Raw genomic sequence first — 10267 nt, 5'->3', positions numbered from 1 at the left:
AAAAGTAGTGTCCAAACCCAGAGGGCCAAGGAATACCCACTGGTCTGTGTTGGGGTCTAGGGAGTACCAGGCCAATGATTTGCTCACCTCCTTGGGCTGGCAGTCACGGATGCTGAGCAGCTCCTAGCTTTCCAAAGTCAATGAGTAACTTGGGGGGCTGGGCGGGGCCAGGCCTGCTGCTGTGGGCCCAGTGGCCTTTTCCACTCCCAATCAAGAGTGGCTGAACCTCTTACCTGCTCAAGTGCCCTGCCTTGCCTCACCCAGCCCGGCCTGGACAGAGCTCCCTGGAGAAAGAGCCCTTTCGCTTGGCAGCTGGACCAAGGGAGCCAGCCTTGGGCACTGGAGGGTGAGGGGCTGGGATCGGAAGGGAGGGCATGGCTGAGGCTGGGGTTGGTGTCGGGGAGAGGAAAAACACTGCCCTGTCCTTGTCATCTGCGAAAGAATTCCCAGGGCCCCATCTTAGAGGGATGGTCGATTTGTCGCTGCTCTGCCTGCCCAGCTCCATGACAGGGGCTGGAAAATGACGAGACGAGGGCCAGGCTCCTGCTCCAGAGGCTCTCCTTGTCTAGAGGGTGGCAGTGGGAGGCGGGACAGTCCTGGAGGCCCCATGCTAGGAGGAATCCTTCTGCGGTCAAGTCCTCTGTGACCTTGGCCAGACTCCACACTTCAGGCCTTGCCTGCAACAAGAGGTGACTTCTGGAAGTTACCCTCCAGGTCTTCAGGGACTTTCCAGCTTCAAACTTTTGTGATTTGGGGGGTTGCTAGGAAATTACCACTTTGGGATCTGGAAGCTGCAGAGGCTATGGCAAGAAGGAGCTGAAGGTCTAGAGGTGAAATTCTGGTAGAGTCCTTGAGGGGCCAAGAGCCTACATGCAGGGTGGCTGGGCCTGGGGGCCTTGGTGGGCCTGGGCTCCCAGGAGATGGGGAGCCTCAGCTCTTTTGCAGGGGAGGAAGAGGAGGCTAGTCTGTAGTTCGAGCCTTCTAGTTGTGTGTGGGGGGTGGAAAGGCCCTCCCCACTTGCCTGGGCTGGATCCTCACTGTTGTGTCCCCCAGGTCTGTCCTTACCATGGTCCCTGCCTGGCTGTGGCTGCTTTGCTTCTCCATTCCCCAGGTGAGCTGGGCCGTGCCCCCTCTCCTTCAGGTCTTGGCCTTGGAGGTTGACACCCTTGCCCCCAACTCCACCTGGATCAATTGCATGACTGTGAGAACAGTGCAAGGCATGGGAGGGATCAGAGCTGGGACTACAGGGCTACTGTAGGATGAGGGGTCAAAGGCCAGACAGCGGGTGGATGGACTAAGATATGGCCAGGCGCTGGGAAAGGGCAGAAATTCCCCTCTTCTGTTGGGTCTCAGTGCCCAGGCAGGAGGATAGAGCCTGGTGACAAAGTTAGAATCCTCCCACAGGCTGTCCTGGAGGCCCAGCTTGCAGAGCTGTCTGTGGAAGTTCCAGAAAACTATGGTGGAAATTTCCCTTTATACCTGATGAAGGTGAGCCTGAGAGTTGGGGGGTTCCCTTCCCATGAAGTCCTGCTTTTCCTTCCTCTGGCACCCTTCCTCTTGCTGTTTCTTTGAAAGCCTGCTTTCCAGAGAGAATGTACATGTTATACAGGTTAAGTGTCCCTTATCTGAAATGCTTGGGACCAGAAGTGTTTCAGATTTTGGATTTTGTTTTCAGATTTTGGAGTATTTGCATATACATCATGATATATCTTGGGGGATGGGACCCAAATCTAGACATAAAATTCATTTATGTTTCATATATGCCTTACACACATAGCCTGAAGGTGACGTTATACATTTCCTTTTTTTTTTTTTTTTGAGATGGAGTCTCCCCCTGTTGCCAGGCTGGAGTGCAGTGGCATGATCTCGGCTCACTACAGCCTCTGCCTCCTGGGTTCAGGCGATTCTCCTGCCTCAGCCTCCTGAGTAGCTGGGATTACAGGCATCTGCCACCACGCTCGGGTAATTTTTTGTATTTTTAGTAGAGACAGGGTTTCACCATGTTAGCCAGGATGGTCTCAACCTCCTGACCTTGTGATCCACCTGCCTTGGCCTCCCAAAGTGCTGGGATTACAGGCATCAGCCACTGCGCCTGGCCTTTTTTTCCCTTTTTCTTTTGAGACTAAGTTTCATACTTGTTGCCTGAGCTGGAGTGCAATAGTGCAATCTCAGCTCACTGCAACCTCCGTCTCCTGGGTTCAAGAGAGTCTCCTGCCTCAGCCTCCTGAGTAGCTGGGACTAGAGGTGTATGCCACCATGCACTGGTAATTTTTTTGTTGCTGTTGCATTTTTAGTAGAGACGGGTTTTGCCACGTTGGCCAGGCTGGTCTTGAATACCTGACCTCAGGTGATCCACCCACCTTGGTCTCCCAAAGTGCTGGGATTACATGCGTGAGCAACCACACCTGGTTGAATATTTTAAAATGATTTTGTGCATGAAACAAAGTTCTGACTATGTGTTGGCTGTGACCCGTCACATGAGGTCAGATGTAGTATTCTCCACTTGTCATGACATCTTGGCGCTCAAAAAGTTTCAGATTTTGGAGTATTTCAGATTTTCAGGTTAGAGATGCTCAACCTGCAGTGAGAATGACTAACAAGGTTTTAATCCCAGCAGAGACTAGAGCTTTAGGTTAAAGAATGAAATCTCGGTGGTGAGGTTTCAAGCTTCAGAAAGAAGGACAGGGAGTTTTGGGGAGCATCTGGTCTAGGGAAAAGAGTTCTGCCACTGAGTCTTAGTCCTGATGCTTACCGGCTGTGTGACTTCAGACAGGAGCCAGACATCTCTGAGACTCAGTTTCCCCACATATAAAATGAGGCCATCAGGTGGACGGAGGGCATCTCCCAGGCCTGGCCACTACTCCCTTCACTTCTGTTCATCCCCATCAGCTGCTGCTGCCCCGTCAGGGAGCTGAAGGCCAGATTGTGCTGTCAGGGGACTCAGGCAAGGGAGCTGAGGGCCCCTTTGCTATGGATCCAGATTCTGGCTTCCTGCTGGTGACCAGGGCCCTGGACCGAGAGGAGCAGGCAGAGTACCAGCTACAGGTATGTCTGGACTGGGTGTAGGGGAGAGCAGGCAAGGCAGGGTCTTGCTGACTCCCCTTCCCTGCTAGGTCACCCTGGAGACGGAGGATGGACGTGTCTTGTGGGGTCCACAGCCTGTGCTTGTGCATGTGAGGGACGAAAATGACCAGGTGCCCCATTTCTCTCAAGCCATCTACAGAGCTCAGCTGAGCCAGGGCACCAGGCCTGGTGAGTGGCCAGGGCAGCTAACTTGATGGGACAGCAGAGAACAAAGAGATAGCCAGACAGTTAGCATAGGGGCAGGGAAGCCATTTCTGTCTCATTTCTTTTTTCTTTTTTTTGAGACAGAATCTTGCTTTGTTGCCCAGTCTGGAGTGCAGTGGTGCAATCTCGCCTCACTGCAACCTCTGCTTCCCAGGTTCAAGTGATTTTCCTGCCTCACCCTCCCAAGCAGCTGGTGTTACAGGCACACATTACCACTCCTGGCTATATATATATATATATATATATATATATATATATATAGTATTTTTAGTAGAGACAGGAGGTTTCACCATGTTGGCCAGAGTGGTCTCGAGCTCCTGGCTTCTTGAGGTGATCTGCCCGCCTCAGCCTCCCAAAGTGCTGGGACTACAGGCATGAGCCACCTCGCCCAGCCCATCCTGTATCATTTCTGTCCCACGTTGTATCCCTCTACTCCACTGAGGGTCCCATCCACTCTTGGCCTCAGTTTGCTCATCTGGGAAGTAGGACAAAAAGCCGTGGCTCATCTCCCGAGTCCTGATGTGATGATGGTTAGGGAGAAATAGGAGAGGCAAGGGAGACTCTCCCCACTCTCTCTATCCCTTACAGTTTACCCTCCCACCATGAACCAGGCATCCCCTTCCTCTTCCTTGAGGCTTCAGACCAGGATGAGCCAGGCACAGCCAACTCGGATCTTCGATTCCACATCCTGAGCCAGGCTCCAGCTCAGCCTTTCCCAGACATGTTTCAGCTGGAGCCTCAGTTGGGGGCTCTGGCCCTCAGCCCCAAGGGTGAGCCTGAGTGGGTTGTGCTGGGGAGGGAGGGTCAGAGAAAGCTGGAGAAGGTGGCATCTGAACATAAGACATGCATGGGTGGGAGCTTGAGAGGTAAAAAAGGAAGGAAGGGCACTGTAGGTGGAGATAGCAACAAGGCAGGCGGCCATGGAGGCAGGGCCAGGCATGGAGAGCTGGGAAATGGTATGAACAGAAGGCGTCAGCTCCATGCTCCAAGAAGACCCAGGCCTAAGGGACAAGGATAGGAATAGTCTGAGGAGCTGTAGCCTAAGATGCGGCTGGGCAACCTCACGATTGATGGCAGAAGAGACCTGGATCTGGAAACTCAGACAACAGGCATGAATTAGGGATGGAAAGAAAAGTGAATCAGACATCATTATAGCCAGCCACGCGCCCACCCACCTACTACCCAAACACCTACACAGTCCATCCATCCATCCACCCCTCACTCATCCAAACACTCTCCCATTCACACACTCAAAGTCCCATTCACTTACCAAATCAACCACCCATTCATCCAACCCATCATCTACCATCTACCCACCTCCTCATCCTGGTTATCCATCTATACCTCTAATCTATCACTCATTCATTGTGTGGATAGATATCGAGGTGGCTTTGCAAACTGTCATGTCCTGGTTGGATGCTTACAACAGTGCTTAAAATTCCTCTCTTCCATTGGCCAAGAGAGTGTCCCAATCACCTGCCATATGCTTGGTTTTGTGTCTGGTATTCTGCTGAGAATGAAGCCCTGGCCCCTGCTCTCTGGCCCCCTGCTCAGCTGACCATCCTCCCTGTTTTAGGGAGCACCAGCCTCGACCACACTCTGGAGGGCCACTACCAGCTGTTGGTACAGGTCAAGGACATGGGCAACCAGGCCTCAGGCCATCAGGCCACTGCTACCGTAGAAGTCTCCATAGTAGAGAGCATCTGGGTGCCCCTAAAGCCTATCCATCTGGCAGAGAATCTCAGAGTCCTGTACCCCTACCATATTGCCCAGGTGAGTAAGTGGCTGTCAGTGGCTGAAGCAGCACTATGGACGGTGCAGCTGGGCCTGAGTCTCATGGATATTTGGGGGCTGACTCTGGAACCCACGTGACCCCTGCTCCTTCCTCCACTCTTCCCATCACTTCCCACTGTAGACTGGGGTGTTCAAGACACTGGGCGCAGGCCCACAACCCCTCACCTGCCTTGCCATCCTCTAGCAGCCATGACTCTGTGCTCTGACCTCTTGAACTTGCCCAAAGCTTCCTCAGAGAGAGCAGCTGCTACCTCTTGCTGCCATGGGGATTGTCACCCCGGCCAGGAATGTCTCAGGCCTCTTCTAGGAATGCCCTGGGGTCAGGCCCAGGCTGTGAGGGCAGAAAATAAAGTAACCTGGTCATTCAGGCACTTTGGGTAGGGTCCAGGCTTGGACCAGGACAAGGCCACTAACAACAAGTGCCCTGAACAGGAGGATCCCACCTGGACTCTAGGTCCAGGGAGGGCAGCACTTTGCCTGGGTCACACAGCTGGGACCCAGGCTCCTCACCCAGAAATCAGATGGGGCTCAAGGGCTGACATACACTGTTCCTGCCCCTCGGCCTGGGGTGTCCCTCCCAGGTACACTGGAGTGGGAGTAATGTGCACTACCACCTGGAGAGCCATCCCCCGGGACCCTTTGATGTGGATGCAGAAGGGAACCTCTACGTGACCAGAGAGCTGGACCGAGAAGCCCAGGCTGAGGTGATGTGAACGGGGAGCCAGGGATGCAGGCTGGGGGTGCTTGGTCACTATCCAGTTGATTTTTGGGGATGTCACAACTGCAACAGAGGCTGAGGTAGTGGAAAAGAGCCTTGAAGAGCTGGAGCTGGCTGATCAGAAGGAAACTCAGAGCCAGGCAAGGCTGGAGCTGCCCTTGGTCCTGACCTGAAGCCCCTTCACTGCCCACCGCAGTATCTGCTCCAGGTGCGGGCTCAGAATTCCCGTGGTGAGGACTATGCAGCGTCTCTGGAACTGCATGTGCTGGTGATGGATGAGAATGACAACCCGCCTGTCTGCCCTGCACGTGGTCCTGCAGTCAGCGTCCCTGAGCTCAGCCCCCCAGGTGAGCTACGGGCTTAGTAGGGATGGGAGAGGGGCAATGTCTCTATGAACCGCCTGGTGTTGCTCTTCTCTGGGACAAGGACCCAGCCTCAGGCCCCCATGTCAATGTCCCTCCACAACACACACACACACACACACACACACAGACAGACACACACACACGAGCTCAAGTTCAGTTCAGCACAAAAGAGGAGTCGGAGGGTAAGGCCCCCAGGCTGGGCTGTGGTCCCATCCAGGCGGGTGCTGTCTTGCAGGTACTGAAGTAACTAGACTGTCAGCAGAGGACGCAGATGCCCCCAGCTCCCCCAATTCTCACATTGTGTATCAGCTCCTGAGCCCTGAGCCTGAGGATGGGGTGGAGAGGAGAGCCTTCCAGGTGGAAACCACTTCAGGCAGTGTGACACTGGGGGGACGCCCACTCCGAGCTGGCCAGGACATCCTGCTTCTGGTGCTGGCCATGGACCTGGCAGGCGCAGAGGGTGGTAAGTGCCTTGGCTGGTGACCCAGGTCCCCTGCCCCCTCTGTTCCTACCCTGACCTCACCAACATGCCCTCTCTGCCACAGGCCTCAGCAGCACATGTGAGGTTGAAGTCACAGTCACAGACATCAATGATCACGCCCCTGAGTTCACCACTTCCCAGGTAAGCAGACACAGGAGAGGAGGCCTTGGGAAGGATGCTGGCAGGTGGCTCACCACCCCATCTTCTTCTCTAGATTGGGCCTATAAGCCTCCCTGAGGATGTGGAGCCCAGGACTCTGGTGGCCACGCTCACAGCCACTGATGCCGACCTCGAGCCTACCTTCCGCCTCATGGATTTTGCCATTGAGAGGGGGAACACGGAAGGGACCTTTGGCCTGGATTGGGAGCCAGACTCTGGGCATGTCCAACTCAGACTCTGCAAGGTGAGGGCCGGGGTGGCTGGGAAAGGGGCCCACACATGCACGCACATGTGCCTTGCTCAGGCCCGCACAGTGACCTGGGCCTCCCGGTTCCAGAACCTCAGCTATGAGGCAGCTCCAAGTCACGAGGTGGTGGTGGTGGTGCGGAGTGTGGCAGAGCTGCTGGGGCCAGGCCCAGGCCCTGGAGCCACGGCCACGGTGACTGTGCTGGTGGAGAGGGTGATACCACCCCCCAAGTTGGACCAGGAGAGCTACGAGGCCAGTGTCCCCATCAGTGCCCCAGCTGGCTCCCTCCTGCTGACCGTCCAGCCCTCCGACCCCATGAGCCGACCCCTCAGGTGAGCCGAAAGCCCAGCCCCTTACTTGGACTGGATCGTCCCTGCTCCTTGGGGATGACCCCAGGGCCTCAGAGGGGATTCACATTATCGACAGCCTGCAATATTTCTCAAACTATGGCAAATGCCAAGGTTGTGCCTCCTGGCAGGGATTGGGGCTGGGTAGACTAAGTAGGGCACGGGTGGGGGTGTTTTGGACCCCATGAGAGCTCAGATTATGCCTCAGCACCTGGAGGGAAGACCAGGCCCTCCTCCAACGCCCCCCAACACATCGCAGACAGACAAGGTTGTTCCCAGGCTCCAATTCCTTTGCAGGGTGACCTGGAACAAGCAAAGTCGAAATGGGCCTCCCAGGTTCTGAGAGTCTCTCCCCGTCCCACGTGATCTATTGTTCACCACACACCCAACACCACAACCACAACCACAAATCCTGAAGCTAGAGAGAGAGACTGGGCACCCCAGGCTTTGCTGTGGCCCCTGAGTCACAGAGAGGGTATAGAATTTAAGCAACTCACACGGCCCTGGGGAATTCTGAACAAAACCCTATATGTAGTCCCAGTACCTCCTCACCCTCTTCCTTGGGCGGCAGGTTCTCCCTGGTCAATGACTCAGAAGGCTGGCTCTGCATTGAGAAGTTCTCCGGGGAGGTGCGCACCACCCAGTCCCTGCAGGGCGCACAGCCTGGGGACATCTACACTGTGTTTGTGGAGGCCCAGGATGCAGGTATGGCCAGGCAGCGGTGGGAGCCCCTGGGAGGGGATACAAACCTCAGACAGACAGACAGCAGAACTGAGCTTCCGCCCAGAGGCCCTCGCTAGCAACCCCCAGCTCCAAGCAGGAGAACAAACGTGAAGCTGGGTTCAGTGTTCCTCTCTGAGAATGCATCTACTCCTCCAGTGGCACGTCTGGTGTCTGCCTCCCGTCTCTCACCACTCTCGTAGATTGACCCTCAAAATCCCCCAACCTTGTCCTTTAGCCCCGGAAAGTCCTTGCCCTTTAGCCCCTCAAAGTGTCAGCTTCAGGGACTGGTACAGGGCCAGGGAGGTGGCAAGAGGGCCAGGGGCTGCCCCTGGGGAAGGAGTGCTGGAGTGAATGGGCCACTGGGGCTGGGTGGACTGTGAACACTGCTCAGGACAGAGAGCTGGCCCCGGGATGGGGAGCTCCGGGAGGCAGGGTTCATCTCCAAGCTGGGCTGTGATACAGAGCAGAGCCAACGGCAGTGAGCTCCGCCAATCAGGGATGTTCACAGTGGCATGGGGATGATGACAGGTGGAAAGAAGTGTGGCAGGGGAGTCTGCAGGGCCAGACTCATGGGCTGTAGGAGCAGCCCAGGGACCTTGGAGCTCACCCCTCCCCTGACAACACCCAGCCAGCTCAGCACTGCCTCCTCTGCAGATGAGCCAAGACTGAGCACCTCTGCGCCCCTGGCGATCCACTTCCTGAAGGGCCCTCCTGCCCCAGCCCTGACTCCTGCCCCTGTGCCCTCTCGATACCTCTGCACGCCCCGCCAGGACCATGGCGTGATCGTGAGTGGACCCAGTGAGGACCCTGACCTGGCCAGTGGGCACAGTCCCTATAGTTTCGCCCTTGGTCCCAACCCCACGGTGCAACGGGATTGGCGCCTACAGACTCTCAATGGTATGTGGTGGGGAAAGGGAGGGAGGCTGTGGCCCAGGCAGGGAGAGGGGGGTCACTTGGAAGTGAAGTGCCTCTCTACCATGGGGGAGGGGCTGGGCCTAGGGGGAGCAGCCCCCAGAGAGCCTGTCCAGGCTGGTGACCCTGGTCGTTGCCTGCTGTCCCGACAGGTTCCCATGCCTACCTCACCTTGGCTCTGCACTGGGTGGAGCCACGTGAATACATAGTCCCCGTGGTGGTCAGCCACAATGCCCAGATGTGGCAGCTCCGGGTTCAAGGTGAGGTTGGGCTTGGGTGCAGCCTGCAGTTCCTGAGAGATGCAGGGGGAGGGAGCTGGGTACACATGCATACAGGATCCTTCCATGGGCAGCACACGCCTGTGCACACTTGCACACCTATGACTGGGCACACATACCTGTGTGCACACAGGAACAGGCACAGAGGCACAAACTTTTTTTTTTTTTTTTTTTTTTTGAAGGGTCTCACCCTGTCGCCCAGGCTGGAGTGCAATGGTACGATTGCGGCTCACTGCAACCTCTGCCTCCCAGGTTCAAGAAATTCTCCTGCCTCAGCCTCCCGAGTAGCTGGGATTACAGGTGTGCACCACCATGCCCAGCTAATTTTTGTATTTTTAGTAGAGACGGGGTTTCGCCATGTTGGCCAGGCTGGTCTTGAACTCCTGGCTTAAGTGATCCACCCGTCTCAGCCTCCCAAAGTGCTGGGATTACAGGCGTGAGCCACCATGCCTGGCCAGCGCATATATCTTCACACATGAGTGAATACACACATGTACACAAACACACGCATATTAGCCAGGTGTCTGGACTGGGGGCTCTGAGTAGCTGGGGAGCCCTCCCCTCTCTAATCTTACCTTCCTCCCCTCTCCCCACAGTGATCGTGTGTCGCTGCAATGTGGAGGGGCAGTGCCTGCGCAAGGTGGGCCGCATGAAGGGCATGCCCACGAAGCTGTCAGCAGTGGGCATCCTTGTGGGCACCCTGGTAGCAATAGGTAATGGAGGCTGGGTATTACCTGTGTGGGTGAGGGTGATGGGTGTATGGAACCATAGCCTCCAAATAAACACCTTTGTCCCCATGGTGCCACCCGCTCTGAAAATGGAAGCCCCCAACTCTCTTAGTCATTATGCACCTGGCCCCCTTTTTTTTTTTTTTTTTTTTTTTTGAGACAGAGTTTCGCTCTTGTTACCCAGGCTGGAGTGCAATGGCGCGATCTCGGCTCACCGCAACCTCCGC

At 55.8% G+C, this 10267-nt stretch overlaps 1 protein-coding gene across 4 annotated transcripts in view; it reads left to right on the top strand.

The window, feature by feature from the left end:
* The first annotated feature begins 241 nt into the window (after positions 1 to 241).
* The window catches only part of CDH16 (cadherin 16), an 11340-nt gene continuing 1314 nt past the window's right edge, over positions 242 to 10267 (top strand). Inside the window, exons 1-17 of one of the 4 annotated variants that reach the window (XM_037742261.1) lie at positions 242 to 346; positions 1054 to 1111; positions 1405 to 1488; positions 2890 to 3045; positions 3114 to 3252; positions 3900 to 4058; positions 4865 to 5061; positions 5664 to 5786; positions 5997 to 6147; positions 6401 to 6628; positions 6711 to 6787; positions 6861 to 7049; positions 7143 to 7384; positions 7971 to 8104; positions 8843 to 9019; positions 9187 to 9294; positions 9909 to 10025. In XM_037742261.1, coding sequence (XP_037598189.1) covers positions 1067 to 1111; positions 1405 to 1488; positions 2890 to 3045; positions 3114 to 3252; positions 3900 to 4058; positions 4865 to 5061; positions 5664 to 5786; positions 5997 to 6147; positions 6401 to 6628; positions 6711 to 6787; positions 6861 to 7049; positions 7143 to 7384; positions 7971 to 8104; positions 8843 to 9019; positions 9187 to 9294; positions 9909 to 10025 — 2326 coding nt within the window. In that variant the 5' untranslated portion in view covers positions 242 to 346; positions 1054 to 1066. Of the gene's footprint in view, positions 347 to 1053; positions 1112 to 1404; positions 1489 to 2889; positions 3046 to 3113; positions 3253 to 3899; positions 4059 to 4864; positions 5062 to 5663; positions 5787 to 5996; positions 6148 to 6400; positions 6629 to 6710; positions 6788 to 6860; positions 7050 to 7142; positions 7385 to 7970; positions 8105 to 8776; positions 9020 to 9186; positions 9295 to 9908; positions 10026 to 10267 lie in introns of those variants that run through there. The other 3 variants (XM_017539247.2, XM_037742263.1, XM_037742262.1) reach the window with 3 other exon arrangements.

The sequence above is a fragment of the Cebus imitator genome, unplaced genomic scaffold (genome assembly GCF_001604975.1).
Source record: "Cebus imitator isolate Cc_AM_T3 unplaced genomic scaffold, Cebus_imitator-1.0 Scaffold118, whole genome shotgun sequence".
Taxonomy (NCBI): Eukaryota; Metazoa; Chordata; class Mammalia; order Primates; family Cebidae; genus Cebus; species Cebus imitator.
The sequence above is the reverse complement of the archived record's forward strand: the minus strand, read 5'-3'. Positions and strand labels throughout refer to the sequence as shown.